At 38.8% G+C, this 23,810-nt stretch overlaps 1 protein-coding gene across 6 annotated transcripts in view; it reads right to left on the reverse strand.

Annotated features, from left to right (window-relative positions):
- The window catches only part of GSAP (gamma-secretase activating protein), a 91,639-nt gene that overhangs the window by 45,040 nt on the left and 22,789 nt on the right, over positions 1–23,810 (reverse strand). For 4 of the 6 annotated variants that reach the window (XM_067746007.1, XM_067746005.1, XM_067746006.1 and 1 more), the window contains exons 6-14: positions 21,488–21,576; positions 17,315–17,384; positions 16,082–16,131; positions 12,510–12,614; positions 11,996–12,055; positions 11,010–11,053; positions 9,978–10,063; positions 2,900–2,977; positions 1,424–1,501 (exon numbers count right to left, since the gene is read on the reverse strand). In XM_067746007.1, coding sequence (XP_067602108.1) covers positions 1,424–1,501; positions 2,900–2,977; positions 9,978–10,063; positions 11,010–11,053; positions 11,996–12,055; positions 12,510–12,545 — 382 coding nt within the window. In that variant the 5' untranslated portion in view covers positions 12,546–12,614; positions 16,082–16,131; positions 17,315–17,384; positions 21,488–21,576. Of the gene's footprint in view, positions 1–1,423; positions 1,502–2,899; positions 2,978–9,977; positions 10,064–11,009; positions 11,054–11,995; positions 12,056–12,509; positions 12,615–16,081; positions 16,132–17,314; positions 17,385–18,659; positions 18,683–19,426; positions 19,567–21,487; positions 21,577–23,810 lie in introns of those variants that run through there. The other 2 variants (XM_067746008.1, XM_067746009.1) reach the window with 2 other exon arrangements.

Here is a 23,810-nt window from a genome sequence, read left to right on the forward strand (position 1 = left end):
CTGATAAAGGATTTCTGATAAGAATCAAGTCTCAGACGCAGGAAACTTTATATTTATCCTTCTTACCACAGGAAGCAGTAGAAGCAGGCCTCTCTAAAGCAACTTCCCACAGGTTCAGAGCTCATATTAAAAACTGGCACATACTGGCCCACTTAGCATAAGATATCTCTCCTCATCAATAGTATCATTCAAAATAAAATTTTTTTTTTTTGCAACAGTGTGGATGGACCTAGAGAGTATTATGCTCAGTGAAATAAGTCAGACAAAGACAAATACGCTATGTTATCACTTACGTGTAGAATCTAAAAAATAAAATAAATATGTATAACAAAACAAAAGCAGACTTACAGATATAGAGAACAAACGAGTGGTTACCAGTGAAGAGAGGGAATGGGCGGGCAAGATAGGGGTAGGAGATTAAGAGGTACAAGCTACTATGTATAAGAATGTACAGCACAGGGAAATATAGCCATTGTCTTGTAATAACTTTAAATGGAGTATAATCTATAAAAATATTGACTCACTATTTGTAAACCTAAAATTAATATAATATTGGACATCAATTATACTTCGATTAAAAAAGACCCCCAAAAAATATTTTTATGGTCTTTATCACTTTGGTTCTCACTTTGCCCAGTTCCTTCACATAACACCTTCCTAAACCTTTGTCATGATAGTAGATGGGCTGGGAAACAGGGAAAGAAGAAAATATTCAAGAATCCATCTGCTCTAAACCTGAAAGCTAAAGCTTTTCTTTTTAAAATATTGGGCCATATCCCATATGCAGGCGAACAGCAGTTCTGTTTAGTCTTATGCTAACCGGTGTGTGCCCCTCACCCCAGCTGGCATGGAACAGCAGCTTTCAGTAGGGAGGTACAATAAACCCCTTCTTTATTGTCTTCATTACGGACTCACTATTTTTAAGCCAAATACTCAAGTTCCCTTTACCATACTTACTCAATGAAAAACAACTCAGTCAAGCTGATCCATAAGTAACTTATGGGACTCAGAAGCTTCTAGCAATTACCAACAGGGAACAGAAAATTTCTCAAGGGGCTTTGTCTCTCTAGAATCAAGGGACAACATCACGTATTATTTCTCATAGGCTTTTAGGAAACCTCTCGCTCACCGTCATCATCTTTATACTAACAAATGGCATTTTAGGATTCCTACTAAAAACATAAGAAAGCCCACAGCCCAGGTTCCCTAAGAAAGGAGATGCATTGCCTCGCCCCCCTGCCAAAAGGCTGATTTTTTTTTGGGGGGGGGGGTGCGTTCCAGAGGAAACCTTCCCTTATCTGGCTTCAAAAAGGTCAGTCATAGTCATCACAACCTGAGTCCCAAAGAGGCATGAGGAAAATGAGGCATAACAGATACCAGAAGGAAGAGACAGAGCAGAGAGACGCCTATGCCTCTCACTCACCAAGGCTGAGAAAAGTAATGCCCTTTGTCACACGTGAGTCAACACGCCCAAGAGTAGCAGTGAAGGTCTTGCCGTGCCCTGTGGAGAGAGAACGTGAAGCCAGAGAAAGGATGTTAAGAAACAAAGAGCTGGAATTCCACCCAAGGCAGTGACTCCATGTCATACTCTCCACATTTAGTAACTGTGAAACTGACAAAGCAAGTGTCTTTGGAGCCCTAGAGCTCATGGTTCCCTATCATTCTCCAAAAATCAGCATTGAAGGCGGATCACCTGAGTGCAGTCACAAGCCAGTAGTTGTTCTGGGCTTATGTATAAACTTAGACCTTAAAAGGTGGGTTGTGCTGGGATAGAAGGACCTGAAGAAATCTACTTAAGGATCCAAGAGGTGGAGACCAGGTGGCTCATTGGCCCTCGTGCCTCAAGGTTCACTGCCACACTCTTGCAGTCATTAAGGCCCTCAGAGACTTCTCTGAATCACTTAGGAATCTCACTGTGACTCAGAAAGGGTGTTAGACTATCTACTAAGGGCTTCACTCTCCACTCTTCTAACTCTTAATCATGGTTATTAGCTCTTAATAAAACTTTCAGAAAAGTTTTATTTTCTGGCTTTAATCATTAGATTAATCATTAGAAAAATGTATGAAAACGTTCCACAAATATCAGACCTGTACTATTAAAGCATAGATATAGGTCTTCTGAATTTACTTTTACTTTCTTCGTTATTAAGTTATTCAACTCTTTTACTTTAATCTCTAACTTCTGAAGGTACTATTAGGCACTCCTGAAGAATAAACTCTGGTGTGACCTGGCATAAATTTTTTTTTTATTTTGAAAATTCTAATTTTAACTCTACCCACAGTATGTACTATATAAATACTAATTTTAAGGAACTAAACAAGCGAAATAAATACTCTTTAGTATGGTTCAGGCTAAAACTATTAAAGGGCACTCTGTGACCAACTACAGAGCTAGAAAAGTTTGGGCACTTTACTCCTGTCCCCAAGGCTGACTGTTGACATATCAATTTCCTGGGCCACAGATGTATGAAATGAAATAAATGTATCTTAGGTCTAAGACCTGTTAAGGACCGAGACCATAGAAGCTTTTAAACTAAAACCCTATGTACCTTTGTAAGTTAAATCTATTGGTACCTTTCAGTTAGTAATAATAAAAAATCAAACACACACACTTTGGGCAAATACATCCCTTAGCATTGGTCTACAGGCTTAGAAAAAAGACACAGGTCAAGAAAAAAATGTATTACAAAGTATTATTTTAAATGTAATTTAAAAATAATGAGCTCACTTAATATTCATCATTCATGAATTTCTTCAGGAAATATGTATTATATAGGTATACAGATATACAATGTACTGATTGAATTTGTTACAAGGTAATAAGACTTTAAAGTCTATCTACTTTGCTGCTATTTGGAAAAAATGACTATGTAAAAGTAAAAAAATAAATGAAAAGTACCTTTATGAAAGTAAAGCACTGAATACGTGATTTGCTCCCAAGAGTCAAAGTTCGGGCAGTAACATACACACAAACTTCCTAGAAGGAAGAAGGTATTTAGTAAAACTTAAAAGAATCGTAGACAAATAGAAAGTTTCCTAAGCCACTTAACCTTGCTGCCATTCCTTTAGATGTTCTGCCTCAACTTACCTCATAGATTATTCCCAAATTCTAGAAATGGACTATTAACAAGTTGCTAAGAAATTTCAATTCAACAATTACTCAGCACACACTATAAGCAATTTACTGTGGTAGGTTACTGAAGGCTAGGAAAATGGAGAGAGAGAGATTTCTGTATATGAAATCACAGGAACCTAGAGAAGTTTACAAAGCTTCATGAGATTCTCCTTACATACATATACTCCCCTGTGCCCTTTTGTAGCTTGCTTTCCAGCCATTGCTAATAGCTATGGACCTCAGGTTATCAAAAATGTGTCTCCTATTTACAGAAAGTTTCCAGAGTTCTTCTTTATCTAGAATGGAAAGCAAACTGGGGCAACAAGAGCAAGTGTGGTGTGTGTGCCTGTCCCCATCCATATTTGGGTCACTGAGGAGAGCTCCTGGCATAGAGTGGCCTTTCCAGATGAGCCCTGACCACACTCACTCAGCCCACCACGCCAGAACAACCTCAGCCTTTCCACCTGCTTCAATGTGTAAAACTGTCCATCACCTCTAGCAGCTGTCGCCACCTGGACAGACTAGGTAAGTCCATCAATGACCTACAAATGAGGGCATTATGCTTAAACTGATACTTCTATTCTAATGCTAGCATTTATGTGATCACCTGAAATAGGAGATTTCCAGGGTGGAAAGGAACTTGACAAGGAGCCTGGAAACCTGGGTTCTAGTCCCAGAGGGAATATTAACTAGCTGTGTGAATTCAATCATTATTCTACTCAGTGAATTGCAATATTTCCTCTACCATACTCCATTAGAGTTCCTTTATCAAAAATCATGGTAGGAAAAAAAAGGCCCATTTTCCCTAAGAAGACTATTTAAGGACATGTTTAAGCATTTCGTTATAATATTTATCCTTTGTGACTCTTTTAATGACTTTTAAGACTGCCATATATTGTTAGAAATTCATTTCATTGCGATATTTTCAACAGAAAACAACAAAAAAGAATAACTTTATCAGACAAAAAAGTAACAATTCTGTTAGATTTAAAATTACTGTTATGCTTAATGACCACACAATGATAATATCTTTTCTTTAAAATTACAGCAGACTCTTTAAGAATAAAGTAATGCTATACTAAAGCAGATACAGAAATAGTAATTATAACAGATACAAAAGTCCTCGGTACCACTTTGCCTACTTTTATACAGTAAACATACTACCAGCAAAAACCCTACTGGTTTATCCTGTTCTTTTACGTTCTATGATCACAGGCATTTTTAGCAAACGGAGTTAAAACTTCATCCTCTCTAGTAATAAAGAAACAAGAATTAAAACAAGCCACCACATTTTTCCTTTCAAATTAGTGAAGTTTTAAAAATGATAATCAATTCTGTCAATGGAGCAGTAGGAAGAACATTCTCAAATAATAGTAATGAAAGAGTGAACTAGTACAACCTCTCCGAAAAACTGTTTTGCTGAGGATTAAATATATTCACACCTGTTGACCCAGTAATTCTTCTTTTAGGAAACTACCCTGAGGAATGAACGTGAAATGTCAAAAATATAAGGAAGATCATAACCTCCATTCTAGCAAAATCCTCTGCACACCATCCTTTAGAGAATTGAGGTTATCATTTTTCTTGTTTTGAAGAAAGTTAAAGTGAGATGTAGAATAAACTAACCTAATTACATACACCAAGAGCCATATTCAGATCTCATAAGCAAATATCTCCAAATAGTTATGTTGTGGCTTAGTCCCCTCTCCCAATCCCAAAGGGGGAAAAAAAGACACAACAAGGGGAAATGGGCTGTGCACAGCCTCTGCAAAGCTGTCCCATCTCTAGAATTTTCTTTGATAATGGAAATGTTCAATATCTGTGCTGTCCAATATGGTAGCCACTAGCCACATGTGGCTACTGAGCACTTAAAGGATGGCTAATGTGACTGAGGAACTTCTTTTACATTTTATTTAATTTTAATAAATTTAAATAGCCACATGTGGCTAGTGGCTACCCTCTTGGACAGCATAGCTCTGGAGCACTGGTTCTCAACTCTGAAAGTACATTAAAATTACCTGGGCCCACAGATGCCTAGGCTCCACCTGAGATCAACTAAATCAGAATCTCTGGGATGAGATTCAGGCATCAGTATTTTTTAAATTTGCCTGAGTCATATTAATTAAATTCTCTAAGCCTCAGTTTCCTCAGTTGTAAATAAGGAAAACATAGAACCTCCTTCGTATGGTTCTAATGTGAGTGTTAAATGAGGTAATATGTATAAAGCTCTGGCAAAGAAGTTATAGCTGGTCATAAAGGTTAGCTGCTTTATTATTATTATTTCAGAATAATTTTGCCGCTATTTACAAGTTAGGGGAAGTCAGAGTTTGAAAAAACAAAGCAAGCTCTTAATGGCGTATCCAGAGATGTGTAATGAATATTCATCAATGATGAAGATAACATCTCAAAGCTGGCTAGCCTGGGGGAAACCATTTGGACAATGAAAGCTATTATGGACAAAGTTTTCCAAGGGAAATTATCTCATTGTAAAAGGCTCTATAAAATGCTAAAACACAGGCCTAATTCTGGGAACTTGTGAAGGGCAACTCTTGCAATTATATGTACAGGAAGGAGAAGTTACACTTTTCACCCCTCACTACCTCCCAGTAGGTGGTGCACAAGAAAGAATTACAGCCACCATGGAGTTAGAACACACAGGAGAACTCGAAGTACAGCTTCAGGGTTGACTATTGGATAGGGAGTGTATTTTCTTTCCTTCAATTCTTTAGGAGGTCCCTGATTTGTAAAAAATTTATTAGAAAAATCTATACAAACTCATAATGTTAAAACGTAAGTGTCCTGACATTGGTAGAGCACTTTTGCCTATCACCAACTCTCATGAGCAGCCTCCAGATTTTAACCTCTGACTCCCTGGAAGGTAGCAGATATCATTTCTTAGGGCAGGAAAATTCAGGACAAAGATGCTTTCAAGAATGTAAAAAGTAATGCTGAAAGGACAAAGTAGCTCCCAATGACCAATATGTGACAACTGAACATCCAATGTTATTACAGCATCAGCATTAATGTAAATAGTTGAAATAAGTTGAGTTTGTAAAAAGCTCTGAGTCTACCTATATTTTTTTCATGAACCATGTTTTCTGTTCTTCACACCAGTGGAAAATTAAGCTCCCCATTATAGAGGGAGCCATATAGGGATTAGACTATTTGCTCTCTTCTCCATTCCTACTTTGCTGAAGTAGGTTTGTTTTAACAACAAAGGTTAAAAAGTTATTTCTGAAAAGTAATTTGGGAAATACATGAACTGACAACTTCTTAGTTGAAAAGCAAAAGGGTGCTTCTCTGGTTTATTTCATTGTAAATCTGGAAGCATCCCATTTGAAACAGGTTTATTTTTTCTATTTCAAAGCTGACTGCGAAAAGCAAGGCTCATTTGCTATTCTCCTAGATGTTGCTGAGAAAGGAAAAAACACTCTTTCACATCTCGTGCCGGATTAACCTAACATTTTATTTCTTAAGATATGTCATAGATAGCCTATTTATAAGCTGCTACTGTTCATGAGAAATTCCTATGGGAATAAACTAAGAAGGAATAAAAGCTTCATAGAATAAAAGCCTAAAATGATTATTTATATCCAACAGATTTAAAGTCAAGTACAAGGTAGTCAAGTACTAGCCTGGTCCCACCACATGAGCTCTGGATCCCATTACATCCCACCTTCTAAGCAAATTTGTTCTACTGGTCATTCCTCTCTGCTGTGTATTGTCATCTTTTCTTTTCCACTAAATATCCCGTAAGCATTCAAACACACTAGAGTCCCTACTGTCTCAAAAAATGATATTCCCTAAATCCCACTTTGCCTTTCAGCTGCTGCCTCTCTCATGCCTGCACATGCTGCTAAAATTTTTCAACTCCCACATGACACTTAACCCATCACAATCAAGATTTCACCTCAGTCACCCAGCACAAACTACTCAGAGTAACCTTCATGCAGCTATACCCAATGGACTCCACCTCTCACCACCTACTAACAGTCACTCTCTTTTATGAAACTCGCTCTGCCCTTGGCTGTTATAACACCTCACTTGGTTTTCCTCTTCTCTCCCCATACTTTTTCCTTTTTCTTTGAATGTTCCACCTAACTTTTATATATTTTTTGCTCCCAGATCTAATTCCTAAAACTCTTCCCTTTTGACCCTTTACCCTTCCCACAGCTTCAAATGCCAGCTATGGCCTAACAACTTCCACACTTATTCATCTCCAGTCCCGACTCCCCTTCTAAGCTCCAGGTCTCTTAGTTAACGTGTCCAAAACAAAACTCACAATCTCCCTTCCCAAGCCCCACCAAAACCACTGTACCTCAGTAAACGGCACCGCTGTTGACCCATCTGCTTGTGCCAGAAACCTGAGAACCATTCCTCTTCATCTAGTTCATAGCGAGTCTCCTCAGTTCCATCTCCAAAATTCATCACAAACCCTCCTAGTTCTCTCTACCTCTACTGCCCATCCCAGATCAAGCCTCATCTTAAATATATGACTACACCTTATCCTAACTGCTCATCTCCCCACTTTTTCTCTTGTGCCCTCTGAACTATTCTTCACACAGCAGCCACAGTGATCTTTTCAAAATACACATCTAATCATGTCACTACCCAGTTAGAACACTTCAGTGAAGGACCGTCAATGGACCCTAAAACCACCAGATGAAAAGTTGTTGGGGAATAGGATAGTAATTTAATGCCAAAGTATCACCTCACAGATTACTAACGCAAAGGTTGAAATGTACCTTTACAAGGGAGACAGGCAGTGGTTACCACTTAACCAAATGACCAAACTTAGTGTCACTAACAGTAGGACATCCTTACATTATACGTTTCCTGATCTGGTGCAAATAAAGTTCACAACATCACCTATGAAATATTCTTACCAAAAATGTTTAACCTATGTCTAACAATGCCTTTAGGCCTAACTTCCAACTTACAGAAAATGTAAAGGAAAGAGAAAGAAGTTAAATCCTTCCACAAAGAAACAATTAGACAAATCCAGAATGTGAGATATTCCACAAGGCAAATAGCCTGGACTCTTCAAAATGTCAATGTTGTGAAAAGAGAAAAAAAGGGACAGAAGGTAGGAGGTGGGAATCGGTCTACATTACAATACTGCAAAGACAAAACAACCAAATGAAACGCATGAATCTTTTAAAAGTTATATGCGTACACGTATCCATGTATACGCATACACATATATACATACACGTGAAAAGGACTTTTTAAAACACAATTATGGAAATTTGAATATGAAATAGTTTACTAATTAACGTAGCTAATTTCTTTCAGTGATAATGGAAATGAGATTACGTAAGAGTATCCTTAACCTAAGGAGATACATGCTGAATTATTTAGTGGTAAAGTATCATGGTGGCTGCAACTTACTTTAAAGATTTAGTCAAAAAGAAAAAAATGCTACCTATTTAAGAGGAGAATGATAAAGCATTGTGAATGATATGATTATTTAAGTAAAAGGTACATGGATGTTCATTATATTCTTGAACTTTTCTGTACAATTGAGCATTCTCAAAATAAAAGGTCGTCATAAGGAAAAAAAGAAAAAACTTTAATGACCTTATGACCCTTAAGATAAAACCTAAAGCCCTTCCATAGTCTGCAAGGCCCTATGCAACCTGGCCCCTGCCCACCTCTTCAACGCTCTCGCAATACTCTCCCTCTTGCTCACTCTACTTCAGTCACCCTGTTCTTAGTTCATATACCTCCTTCAAGTCTCAAAGGAAATATCATGTCCTGCCCTAAACTCCCCAAGACTTGTTTATAGAGGGACTTACAAGGCTGAGGGAGACCCTGGATGGACAGAAAAACTATAGGATGGATTTTGAAGGAGTGAGGTGGTAAAGGAAGCAATTTTCAGTTTTCATTCTGTAAAATGAAATGTACTGGCTGGACTAGAACATATCTGAAGATATTAGTAGCTTCCATTAAACATCTGTTATATGTTCTCATGGCTTCCTGTAGTTCTCATTCATAAAACGTATTCAAATACTATGTGTGCACTTATTTAACGTCTAACATCCATACTGAATAGTAACACTCTACTAAAAAAGGTTTAGGTCAGTTTTGCTCACCATTGTATCCCCAATACCCAGCACACAGTAAGTGCTCCATAACTGTCAGCTCAATGAATACCACATAATTTGGCTTTAAAGGAAAGCAATTTTAGTCTAAGCGTTACTTAACTGGTAACTGTCCACTCAAGTTGGGATGTTAAAGATGGCTATGAGATTTAGTTATTAGAGTTGATTATTTAGATGATTATTATGGTTAATGAGCAGTTTTTCCACCAGATTCATTGACTGTAATCATACTCCTCTCCACTCATTTTCAGGCATTTTTTTTCCCTCTCTGTTTTCTCTATCTACAATAAACAGGTGTTAAGAGATGGAATATTGTACACTAACAACTTTATGTGAAGCTCTGATTGTCAGCTCAGGTTATAGCATGGCTCTTAAAGCAGCTAAGCACATAGGTTTAGAACCCAAACATCAGTAAGCCTGACACAAAAAGCATCCCAATCATCGTATGCCATTTGTTAAAAATGGAGCAGGTGAGAAAATGTAGCTTGATTAAATATGAATCTATCCCCTCTATTAGAACAATAATACAAAAACTAACTATTAGAACAAGAATCTGACTGTGGCTTCTTTTATACAGACAGAAAATGTATAAAATTACAGCGGAGAATGTAATTTGGTATGCAAATATCCATATAATCACTCATGTAAGAGTGTGGCCCTATTATATTTTATTTTCAAGATCAATATAGCTAAACAATGGCTAAATGTATGGAACTCAAGTATAATTAAGTAAATTGATAAATACAACCCGGTTCTACCTGTATGGTTGGTAAAAACACACAAGGTTGGGTGTTTGGATAATTTCTCTTGGTCTTGAAGATCATCATATCCAAAGTTGACAAGTCTAAGAACATAAATGCATTTACAAATAAGTTCCCTCATAAAGGACATAACCACTATAATTTACCCACAGAAGTAGAGACATGTCCTCAAGAAATTCCAGTAGATAATATATCTTTTGGTTAAAAAAAACCAAACAAACTATGAAACAGTAATTTTTAAAAATACATGTTACATAAATGGCATGGCCTGGCAATAGAGAAAAATATATATATTCCTTTCAACTTACATTTTTATAAATTTTTTTGATTTTAGAGTAATGCCGACATTATGTTTCACAATGGACAGAAATGAACGTTCATATATGATGAAATAAAGGTAGTGAAATATGTAACAGTTTGAGATTACCATTAATTCAAGAAGACTTTCATTTCTTCTGTGCAGTTATGGCCTTGTGTCTATTTTTTCAACAGTGTCTCATGTTTTTACTACATGTAAAATAATCTGGGGGAAAAAAAACCTCGCCTTTTGTGTAAAAAGGAAAACAGGAAAAAAAAGTAAAGCAATAGACTCAGCTGAGCTATAAGTGGATTGACCTGCAATATCCTCTTTGATGGCAACAAGAAAAGGGTTTTGATGTTTGATTCTAAGCGTAGCTCTCTCTCTGACTCATCGAATGCTTTTATTGAATCACAGGGAGAATAGCACTTCCATAGATCAAAATAAATGGAGACGCCCTACAGAAATAGATGACTAAGAAAAATCAATATGATTGCCTTTCCATGCAAAAACCCTGCGTTCATGCTTGATAACATTGTTTATATTCCCTATAGAGAACAGAAACAGAAAAGATGACACCCACCCACACACCCACACACCCACACCCACACCCACACACAGAATATCAAACTATCCTTTTATCTGCATATCATAGATTAGGTATAAATATTATATAATCATTCTGCCCACAAGTGTCTATAAAAATTAATAGTAATCTATGAGTAACTTACTTGAATCCTGAATCACTTAATGATACGTCCAAGGGTGCTTCAAACTGTCAAAAAATCAGGAGAAAACAAAGTGAAAAATGACATTAGTTAAGTGATGATAGTTCTGGAAACCAGTGCAAACCTGACAACACTGTGCTTGCCTAATGATGAAGAGCTCCTTTAACCAGCATTGTCTTCACAGGATATCCCCCAAGTCCACGGACAGAAAGTCCACTGGGAACATTCTGGAGTTTACATACATCACAAGCTTGATGTGTATTTATTTCTCAAAAGGCAAACTTTGCTTCAGATCTGACTACCATAAATGGGTTTTATAATAAGCCAATTGGAAGGAGTAGACTTTTACAAGACACAGATGATCACGTAAGGAGGGAAGGACTGGGTGTCTTTAGAAAGAGAATGAGTGAGTCCAAAAAAGGGGGTAGAAGGAGTAAATGAAATTCTGGTAATGCTATAATATCAATCTGTATTAGACACCAATATTAACCCTGGTCAAGAAGAATAATAATGTTCTGTCCATCACAGATAAAGATGTTTGCGACTCCTCACTACAAGGCTGGCACTCCAAACAGCTTTTCCAGGAGTGGTTCTAGATTTGTACTGATTGAACTCTACCCTCTCATTGACCTTCTACCTTATACTCAATCCACCATCACATGTTCTTTTGGATCAAATGATGCATAATCACATAAAGCTATCTACTATTAACCACACCTACTACCTCCCACTGATACTCTTACCCATTTTTCTTTAATATGAGGCATTCAGTTAGCAGAAATTTACTGTGTGTGCTCTTCTAATAATCTATATTAATTGCATTTGTTACAGAATTGAAGTCTTGAGATGGCAAGAACTATTTTACTTGCTCATACAAGTGACTAAAAAACAAGACCAAGAATGTTAAAATGCTGTTTATGATAATAGCTCTCTTTAAAAGGGGCAATAGGTTGTAAAATTTCCTTAGCCCAATCATTTTCTGGACTTACCATTAAGCTAAAGTGCTCATCAGCATAAAACTGGATGCATTTTAAGACACTCCTTGATTTCTAAAAAAGAAAACAGAGTAAGTGACAAATTAACAAAAAATCAACAAAAACAATAGTTTAAGAGAGAGGGCTTCCCTGGTGGCGCAGTGGCTGAGAATCCGCCTGCTGATGCAGGGGACACGGGTTCGTGCCCCGGTCTGGGAGGATCACACATGCCGCGGAGCGGCTGGGCCCGTGAGCCATGGCCGCTGAGCCTGTGCGTCCGGAGCCTGTGCTCCGCAACGGGAGAGGCCACAGTAGTGAGAGGCCCGCGTACCGCAAAAAAAAAAAAAAAAAAGAGAGAGAAAAGGAAGCAGCCAAAAATCAAACAGTAATGAAAACCTCTCCATTATTTTTCATCAACTTTTGTCGACTGCCCCATCAATGAAAATGAAGTAATTAATAAATTACAATAACGGTAATGTCAAAATTAAGCTACTCCCACAAGAAGGAGGGCCAGTGGCCTAGTTTTTACCTTCAGATCAATGTAGTATAATCTCTGCTCTGACATATCCCACTGAGCCCAAACAAAACCTTCGGCTACTCTCTGTCTTGGGAGATGGCCAGAATTTTTAATTACCTAAGGAGGCAAAGAGATTTTAGAAATAAATAACTATTTTAAAGGAGAACATATCTGGGTTTCATAATTATTTTGCTTATTCTATCTTTATAATACATGTAAATACTTCCACAGTTTATTTTTAGTAGCCCCTACCGCCAATACATACACATGGACAGTCTTTCCAAAAAAGATTTAAGGCATCATTTCATTACTTGCTCCTCACAAACACTCTGCAATAAACTATCTTATTTTTATTCTTAGTTTGGCAGACAGGCTGGGGCTGCTGAAGGCAAGGCCACACCTACCACAAACCAACAGCTGTGCTAACAAAAGATTCAGAGCTTCCTGTTCTGGACATAACCCACTCAGGTATCTGCAGTCTGGAGGGCTTTACCACCAAAGGTAGAGACTGTTAGGCCAAGGGAAAACTCAGGCCTGGGAGAGGAGGGTTCTGGGCAATGATCCTAGATCTGCCATAAACTCTTCATGTGTCTTTGGTCATGCTTCTTACCTTTATGTCTTCCACAATGAGCATGATGATACTGCCCATCTCTCAGCAATACTTCACTATTCATCCTTCAAGACCCAACTTAGGCACTGCCTCCTGTAGAAATCCTTCCCTCCCCTCCCAAGATGAAGGCAAAGCTCCCCATCTCTGTATTCCTATGGTGCTTTGGCATGCTTCTATTACAATTACATTTTAATTAATGTTATAAGTCTACCCCAATGAGTATGCACTCTTCTACAACACCTTTACATTCTCAATGGCTTGATTGTTTCTAGCATGTAGAAGTACTCACGGAATACTTCTCAAAAGAAGGAAAATGAAATAGGGTACGCAAGGGTAAATTGCCAAGGAAATGATAAGTGTAATACAAGGAATTAAGAACTCACTTTCCTCAAAACTGCTCATCAAGCAAAGGTGATCTATATTGGGACAGATGAGTAAATAATGAAGACAAGTTGATGTAGAAGAAATAAGGAAAAAAGAGAACATCAGAATGGTCCATAGTCATACTTCAACCTCTCTAATCCTAAATGGGATTTCTCCAATGAGGCTAACTTGGAACTCAAGGGAGGACAGGGTATGCAGAATCATACACCTCTATTTCTTGTTTGCCTAGTTCCATCAAATTTGCTGGAAAAAGATCCAAGAATACAGTACCTATCTGACTCTTAACTTTGGGGAACCCATCTTGTTTCCATTTTTCTGAAATTGTTTAGGTTAGGGTAGATGTGGGAACTCTCAGATAAAGACCTATACTAGCAAGAACATGATCATCGGAACATGGCAACCAGGTTCACATAGCAGTTCTGTCCCTCTCTAGAGTTTCCTCACCTCTGTGAGTCTAGGTTGTCGTGTTCCCTGTAAACATGGGGATAATTATAATACCACCTCTAATGTGTAGGGATGTTGTGATGATTATGCAGACCTGCACATGGCTTTATGAAGCTGTAGATCATCTAAGCCTTTAAGAATGAGGGTAGGGGGCTTCCCTGGTGGCACAGTGGTTGAGAGCCCGCCTGCCGATGCAGGGGACGCGGGTTCGTGCCCCGGTCCGAGAGGATCCCCCATGCCACGGAGCGGCTGGGCCCGTGAGCCATGGCCGCTGAGACTGCGCGTCCGGAGCCTGCGCTCCGCAACGGGAGAGGCCACAACAGTGAGAGGCCCGCGTACCGCAAAAAAAAAAAAAAAAAAAAATGAGGGCAGAAGTGCCTCATAGAAGAGCACATGTGGATGAGGGAGTGCTGAGACTGTATTGCTTGGCCAGGAGAATCCTTCCTGGGCTTCTGACAGGTGCCTCCTGGCCTCACTCTCTCTGCAGTGTCTCTCATGGCTCCCAACCCCTCTTCTAACCAGCCAGTCCTCTGTCTGTGTCCATTTCCACTTCCTGACCCCAACTTGTTTATTTAACTCTCTCCTCTAAATTCTCATTGCTGGCTTTGGGATTCTGCACCTTGGCCTTTCCTCTCTGGCCTGACCCTTTTCTGACGACTGGCCTTGTCTTTGCCCTGCCATCCACTCAGCCACTAGTGGCCCAGAGCTCCAGCCACATACTTTCTGGTCATTTTCCAGCCAGGCCTCTTGATTTGATGTTTTCAATCATAGATACATAATTTAAAAATGCCATCTCCCATTTCAATTTTGTTCACATAATTTAAAATTAAAATCAGAGAAAGACTATTTAGATGCAGACTATTTAAATATTGAAGGAAATCATTTTAATATCAATAATATATTAATATCTCACACAAACTGTCAAGAAAAAGACAACCCAGGAAAAAATAGACAAGGATATAACTAAGCAATTCCCAGAAAAACAAATTCACATAGCCAATAAGCAAAGAAGATGCTCAACCTCATCAATATTAAGGGAAACACAACCTCGAATAATAATGATATCAACTTAAACGCATCAAACTGGATTTTTTAAAAGGCAAATACATCAATAACTGGTATGGATAGAGGGAAAGGGTACTTTCATACTTTGCTTGCAAAACTGAAGTGTTACGAGTTTTTTGGAAAGCAATCTGGCAAAATCTGTTGAAGTTTATTAAATGCATATAACCGTCAACCCACTTATCCTTCCCTGAGGATTTAACCCAAAGAAACACGTATACCAAACATGTAAAGCTAAAAACATTTGAGACAATTTGTAATGCAAACAAATAAAAGGGGGAAAAAAGGCAATCAAGTGAATATCCATCCATGGGAGAACAGTGACAAAACTGTGCACATCCATGCCAGGGACTATTTGTACTTCTAAAGACAATGAACTGAGCTGCCCTAGGGTGCTTGTAGGTAATTCCACAGAGTTGAATGAGGAAGGAGTGAATAATAAACAAACCCCTGGGTGTGCCAGGGGTGGAGATGGGAGACATATAGGTATGGAGAAAACTGTGAAAGGATACACACCAAGTTGTGAACAAAAGTTAGAAGTGAAAAGGCAAGGGAGAAGTAGAAAACAAGCAAAAAAGAAAAGAAAACTGAACTATATAGAACCTTAGCATATATGCTATGATCCCATTTATTATGTGTATGTATGTGTATATATGTATAAAAATTAGAGAAAAAAGTTATCTCTCTATTTAGAAACCTATACGGATACCCCTGATATATTAAGTAAAAAGCAAAAACAAAAGCAGCAAATTAATATTTATATTATGATTCTATCTTCGTAAAAGCAACTGAATCCCAGTATCTGTACACCTAACCTTGAGCAAGGTACAAGGCATGGAAAAGGTCACACAAGGCTGTCATTAGTTATGTCAGGAGACTGAGATTGGGGGGTGAGGTAGATAGAAAGGAGATAATCAACTCCTTCATGTATCTTGTATTATTTCACATGTTACAACAGCAAGTCTATAATTGGAAAGACACCAAATAAAGTAGTATGTTTCTATAACAATCCATCTTTAATAGTCTAGAAATGCCACTCTTTACGGGAAAAAACTCTAAAGCGAAAGGAATTTCAAATATTTACCACTCTATTTCCATCTTCTTGGGTAACTTGGATATGAAGTTGTTCAATATCTTTTAAAAAAGAAACAATAGTTTAACCTTCATGAAAAATATGAGTACTTTTTTCACCTAACAGTTGTGAACATTTTTTTATAAAAGCAAAGCAGATTAAACAACTGGCTGAAAAACAGTGTTATCACAGATGGCAATCTCACAAGGCTCAAAACAAAACCCACCTTTCTCCACCCTCCCTTTAAGTCTGTTTCAAGTCCAGCATTTACTCTGCTCCTCAGTATCAACAATACATGAAGCATTTAACTCTTCTGCTCCCCTGGGTTCCCTTAACAAGTATTTCCCTCCCCTATAGCATCAGTCTTACATAGGGCTAATAAGGGCTCATTTGGCAGGGTTTATCTTCAATTTCCAAATACCCAATACCTCTTTATATGAAAACATCAGATAGAAAACTCATTATGCCAGATATTAGGGGGAGGTATTTTTATAGGGGTCATTAACAGAACTGTGAACACTTTATTGATGTGCAGATGGTCTATTTTTCTCAGTAAGCGATTTAGATTCAGCCATATGTACCTTCTGCTGGTTCTAGTTACAGAAATGTGAGACAGATTATTGGGCAAGAGTATAGGAAGTGAACACAATCCTAACCCCTCAGACTTGTCCTTCTAATTATAAATCAGCACTTTCACCTTATAACACGAAAGACAGCTTACTAGATAAGATACACCAGTGAATTTTGTCCTTTCTCCACCCTTCCCCCCGACTTGAAATCATCATTAAAGGATGTCCCAATCTTATCTACCTCTATCTGAATTTGACCAAGTTACTAAGTGTTCTCGAGTTCTGCCATGGAATTCTTCTAGCTTCTAATGCCTTTCCCTCTGTCCATCCAAGCCTCTCTCCTTAAATCATGGTTATCCACTGTGACAGACATCTTAAAGAAGGATGGACTAAAGAAGGCAAAAATGACCTGCACAACTGTTCTACAAATATTCTACCATGTGCCCAAACTGGAAATCCATATATGCAGGAGCCCATCATATACTGAGGCAGAGCCTAAGAGAACAACAAGTAGAAACAGAAGGAAAGCCCTTCCACAGGAGTCCTAGGTCTCCAATGGACATCAAAGGTCAGTGGACCCTCAGCACTGGCGAGTGGACAGCTAGAAGATTCATCACGCCCTTCCGACGCTTCACTGGGAGATACACCGTTCATGAAGTCCTCAGGATATACTTACATTTCTCTTCTGAAATCAGTAGCAGATGACTCTCTGGTAGCGGGTGACTTTCAACATGTGGGTAGAGGAACTGTAAAAAGGAAATTGATCAAAATCATAAGCAACTACCTTGCTTACACAATTATTTCAAAAGTTGTGTTTGATCACTGTACTACTACAGACCACAGAAGGGACTGGGAACCACAGAACAGTTTAGGCAAATCACATTCACACACACACATTACAGATGGAAGCAAGGAAGAAAAGGGAACGCTTTCAGGAGCTCCGTTTTCCAGCGGGGGATTGATCACAGGTCCAACACAATTCATTTAGACAGGCTAAAGTGTAAGCCGTTTCTAGGGATGGTGCTTCCTATTTGGAATATGGGATTCGGAAGCCAATCAGAAACAATGTAAATAACATTTGTACAGAAAGTTCTGTTTCACACGCACCAAAACAGAGTGACTGATATAATTTGTTGTGCAGCTAACCCTAGTATTTAATTTGAGAGCCAAGTAAATGTACTCTCCGTGACAACTTCCAAAGTCCCACATCCAAGAGAAAAAGCAAAACAGAACCAGGGACTTTCCAGGAAAGGATAGTGAATCACAGTGTGGCAACTGGTGGAGGATTTACCTCAAAGCACAGAACGACTGCCACTGGGAAGAAAAGGCTTGATGCCCCCGATGCCTCCTCCTCTGTGCCCACCCTTATTTGTCAGCCCACAGGACAAAGCAGGCAGCCAGAAACACAAGGCCCGACACTGTCCGCTGTGATAATGAGGGAAAACTGGCCATGGGATAACTCCAGTGACTTAATTCTTTCATCATCAAAAGGGTAACTATAAATCAGCACTTTCATTTTGCAACATGAAAGACAGCTTACTAGATAAGATCCACTGGCGAATTTTGGGTTTTCCCTCCAAACTTTAAAGCATACTGAAAGAACATAACGTTTCATGTCCCTGTTTTAAAGCCTGCAGCCTCTCTAAAGACTAGGAAAAATTTTGACAAAATATATTACCTAGTGTCCTAACTTTTCATAAATGACAAATTAGAAATAGAACTTGTCAACTTTTTAAAAAATAATTAATTTATTTTTATTTTTTGGCTGCACCATGCGGGATCTTAGTTCCCGGACCACGGATCGAACCTCTGCCCCCTGCAGTGGAAGGGTGGAGCCTTAACCACTGGACCACCAGGGAAGTCCCTAGAACTGGTCAACTTTTACAATTGCTTACAGTCAAGTTTCCCTTTCAGAAAAACAAAACTTTAACTATATACCATTCTTCACAGCAAAAAGCTCAAAACTGTAAAATAGACAGGAATGCAGAATTCAGCTACGAGAATAATATAGACCTTATTACCTGCTGATTTGTGAAATTGTGCACATCAAAAAGGATACTTTGGGGACTTCTCTGGCAGTCCAGTGGTTAAGACTTTGCCTTTCAATGCAGGGGGTGTGGGTTCAATCCCTGGCCGGGGAGCTAAGATCCCACATGCCTCTTGGCCAAAAAACCAAAACATAAAACAGAAGCAATATCGTAACAAATTCAATAAAGACTTTAAAAATGGTCCACATCAAAAAAAAAATCTTAAAAAAAAAATAGGATACTTTGTGTACTGGGGTTGAGGAGAAGCAATGATGAGTGACACCACATAGATAATGGAAGAGCAAACACTCAGTGCCTCAAAATAAGGAGAAACTACAGATTTGGCCTCCCCTGGGTCTACAGAGGTGGCCAGGCCCTGCTGCCTTAGCACTGTGACCTGGACTAAGGTGCTGACCAGTTCTAAACCTTTGCCTGGTCTCTGTGAGGCAATCAGTGAAAATGTAATTTTAAAAGTTCCATTCAGGTGGTGGTTGTTTTTCTTTCTAATTTGAGGCAACCCTGAAGCAAGGCCTAGAAGTGAGAATATACATAGACAGGGTTCAGACAGAGCTCTACAAAACTGTGCAACATTTTTGGGGGTTTGGTTTTGTTTTGTCTGCATTGTGAGTAGGAATCTATATAGATTAGATTATATCATATTAGAAAAATATTTATCTTGTAAATATCGAGCTAGACTCTGATTATTAATATTCGTCGATGGAAGGTATGTACTACAGGCATGTAGACGAATGTGTAGTTACCCAATGGAACTATCTGGAAGATGCAATCATGCTGGTGGGGAACTCTCCAAGGATCCCAGATTGGGATCCAGACCCCACTCACTACTGTCTTGCTGAAGTTCCTCCATGAAGGGGGTCAAAGCTGCACGTGTAGACTTAGGGAAATGTACTACTGGAAATCATAATGGACGTTCTGGTAAGAAAAAGGAGAGAGATCGCAGGGCAGGACTAAACTCCATGGACAGTGAACAGCGTTTCTCTAAAGGAGAGCAGAAGGGAGAGAGGAAGAAGGTGGGGATTTGCCATGGATGGAGGTTTGGAGGAGTTTCTCGCTCCAGAGGCCTAAGCCTGAGGAGCAGGGAGCAGGGCTAGGAACTGAGACGGGCCCACAAGATTAGTATGGGTCTACTTCATGTGGGTGGGGACTTTGCTTTGGCCTACAGATGACATCATGCATCCTGTACTTTTAATTTTTTTAAATTAAGATAAAATGCACATAACACAACATTCACTATTCACAATTTTCACTATTAAGTATACAATTGAGTAATTTTTAATATATTCACAATGTAGTGCAACCATATACTTATAAAAACTTTTTCCTTCCTATACTCTAATTACCTTTTAGTTGTCCTCATCCTTCAATAATATCTCCACTGCCTACACAGCCCTGGATAAAAATGCTAAGGAAACCAAAGTAACAGGCCAGGAAAGGGAAGTGTCCCACAGTCAGCCCTGCACTGATGACAACGTAAACAGGGTGGCTTCCTGGGGGAGGGAACGCAGCTTAGGAGCTCCACACCAGGCCCTGTCTGGCAGGGAGCAGCGGCCCACAGAGACGCCAGGAGTGGTGGCGAAATGCACCACTGTAAGGACTGGCTGACAGTGGACGACTGGGCACATGAGAGACAATCCCCTCTCCCAACACACACTGCAAGAGGGAGACCCACAGCCGGAGGCTGGGAGTGGGTGGAGGGAGGGAGAGGCTACACAAGGCAATTGTGCCTCAACCCTGCATGAATATGGATAGTTGATTCTTGTTCTCTGCGGCAGTTATGTTCCATAAAGTCACCAAAAACACTGAAAACTGAACCATTGCTCCCAAGGGAAATACAGGGATAGGAACGTGTGAGCCTCTAGTTACAACATTTTTGACAACAAATTAAAACAAAACTTGGTCTAATGTGTGTTCCTGTTTAAAAGACACTTTATTTCATATATGCTGTTGATTCGCTAGCACTGAACTCAGTCAACAGTACTATAAGCTAATGTCTAAATGAAGTTTATCTAATTAACACACGTGTTCTCTGAAAGGAATAGCGCAGCCTTCTTGCACTTAGGAGCATGAGACAGCACCTCAACAAGGCACTTGGGGGACATTTTAAACAGCGAAATCACCAAGAAAAGCCAAAGAGTGTGAAAAACATGGCACTAAGTTGACTGTGAAAACAACCTTTGTTTGCAGTCTGAGAATTGAATCAAGAAGGCAGTGTCACCTTGTTCTACCTCATCTGGGAACATGTGCATCAGGTGAAAATTTTTTCACTGCTTTGCCCCTGTCTGCAAATGACTGTGAAAGCACCATGAGTATTGATTTTGGGGTAACAAATAAATTTTAGTGGGTAGTAGAATTTGCAAATTCTATGTGCAAGTAATGAGAATTGACTATATCTAGTCTACTTGTGTTATACGCACAGTGCTTCTGCATCGATTCATAGAGTTGATAAATTCAGGGATTAATTATATCATTTAATCATAGGTATTTAATCTGTCAACTCTATGAACACATTAGATAAACCATTTTTAAACTTCCTTTAAATGTGTTTTGATATTCTATATTTTATCATGTAAAAACATTATAGTACTATTAGACAAACCATGATATAATAGAGACAGAGAGCTAGGTTTGAGTTTTGATTTTCATGTTTGCAAAGGAAAAGCTGTTAATTCCAGCCATACTCATTCACTGGATTGCTTTGAGGAAAATGTGATAATGTGTGTGAAAGCACTTTGTAACACCACTGCCTATAGGTTTCATGCTTTTTGATTAATGAGATAAATGATAAAGATATGCTCACTTACCTGTACCCAAATATAGCTATCCACTGCTTTTAGAACCTTCACATTGTTAATGGGGTGGATCTCGACCAACAAAGTTAAGCACCTTGAACCTATAATGTAAAGGTCGCTTTTAGTAGCAAAGTCCAGAATATCACAAATTATCTCCTCCACATAGGTCTGAACTTTGGAAATGTAAAATGTATTACTTACTGTATTAGCTACTCCACAAACAAAAGTATTTGTCTTAAAATTGACTTTGAGACTTCTTAAAACCCAAACTTTGAGACTTCTTAAAACTTAAAGAAAACATCATTGGACTTCCCTGGTGGCGCAGTGGTTAAGAATCCGCCTGCCAATGCAGGGGACACGGGTTCGAGCCCTGGTCTGGGAAGATCCCACATGCCGCGGAGCAACTAAGCCCGTGCACCACAACTACTGAGCCTGTGCTCTAGAGCCCGCATGCCACAACTACTGAGCCCGCATGCCACAACTACTGAAGCCCACACGCCTAGAGCCCGTGCTGCACAAGAGAAGCCACCGCACTGAGAAGCTCGTTTGCCGCAACTAGAGAAAGCCCATGCACAGCAACGAAGACCCAACGCAGCTAAAAATAAAAATTAAATTAAATTAATTAAAAAAATATATATATCATAAAGGAGAAGTCAATGTACACGGAATGAGGAACAAGTTCCTACCCATTCCTCAGCCATTTTACCATCACTTCACTGGCCCTCTCAGCTTCTAAGTCTAAACAAATACAACTCAGTTCAGTGTCACTGCAATTCTGCAGCACAGTGGCAAATGTTGTTTGCGTAGGAAAATATAAAGATATTTCTGATGTATGAATGTGTTAACGGTTGACAGCAATTAGGACAGGGGCTTGGCCTCCCTCAGGAAGGGTTGCAGAGCTTCATGCATAAAGACTCACTTATTTCCTCAGTGCCACATCTGAGCTAATGTCATAAAAGAGAGCAATTAGGAGGAAGTGTTGGACACAGGCTAGAATGGGGATATCCAAATTTAGGCCAAACGTTCCCCTTCTCAGAAAAGGAGTTGCCTTATATTTGAGTCCTTATAAAGACTAATATTCTCAGGTGCTTTCTCGGTGACTTTATTTATTTTTTTTTCATATGCATAAAACTTTATTTTTAAGTCTGGTGAAAGCCAACACATTGTCATTTATTTTTGATTTGAATTTTATTTTATTTATTTTTATACAACAGGTTATTAGTTATCTATTTTATACATATTAGTGTATATATGTCAATGGCACTCTCCCGGTTCATCCCACCACCCCACCCCCGCTTGGTGCCCATACGTTTGTTCTCTACATCTGCGTCTCTATTTCTGCCTTGCAAACTCGTTCACCTGTACCACTTTTCTACATTCCACATATATGCGTTAGTATGAGATATTTGTTTTTCTCTTTCTGACTTGGTGACTTTATTTTGAATAATAATTTACAATTTGGGGATGGTGCAGCAGCCTGGAATTGAATCAGTACCAGTTTTCACTATTTTCACTATTTAAGAAAGTAACCTAACAGCACTGCTTTATGTTAAGAAAAAGAAAAAAAAAAGGCAAAGAATATAAAACAATTTCTGGGATATTGCCTCACAATTTTGAGGACTGGATATCTCTGTAAACACACCTTTTTAGAGATTACTAAAAAAGCAAAGCAGTGAGTGAGTTATTATGTGGGATCACAAATACACAATGACAGAACAAATGAAAAACACATATTGCTTGGCTGACGGGTACTTGTAGCTTAGAATAAAAATCCAGTGACAGGATCATTCACAATTCAAAGGGGCTATATTTCTAATAACTGGGACAAGGTAAAGGTGAGGTACTTTGGGAATCTGCTTGATGACTCAAAAAATGGCTCTAAGAATAAGAGAGAGATCGGTGTCAAAGATACTTGTGGAAAAAAATAGAATAAAAATGTTCTGTGAGAATGAGAAAAAAAGTAATTTTCCTTATTATGTTGTTTTAAGTGTATATAACTAGTTTAACATAGTAAATAGTAGAAGCTGATATTTGACTGTTTCATCTCTTGCCCTAAAAGCTTTTGGGGGAAAAAGATTTCTGGGGGGCAGGCAAGGGAATTGTCTCATTGGAAAAATAAGGAATCACTTTCTACTTGGCCTTTTTGTCAGTGAATCTGTTCCCAGATGAGATAACCAGCTATCAGCTAAATGCACTTGCCTTTAAAATGGGAGGATTATCAAGGTCAAAAACCATCTTCCTACACTAATTTTTTCCTTCTTTGGGGCAGCCCAGATACTTAACTAATAAAAGTAGTTTAACGATAAGAGTAATTGTGCAAACAGGAATGTCTCTC

This window comes from Pseudorca crassidens, chromosome 8, assembly GCF_039906515.1.
Source record: "Pseudorca crassidens isolate mPseCra1 chromosome 8, mPseCra1.hap1, whole genome shotgun sequence".
Taxonomy (NCBI): domain Eukaryota; kingdom Metazoa; phylum Chordata; class Mammalia; order Artiodactyla; family Delphinidae; genus Pseudorca; species Pseudorca crassidens.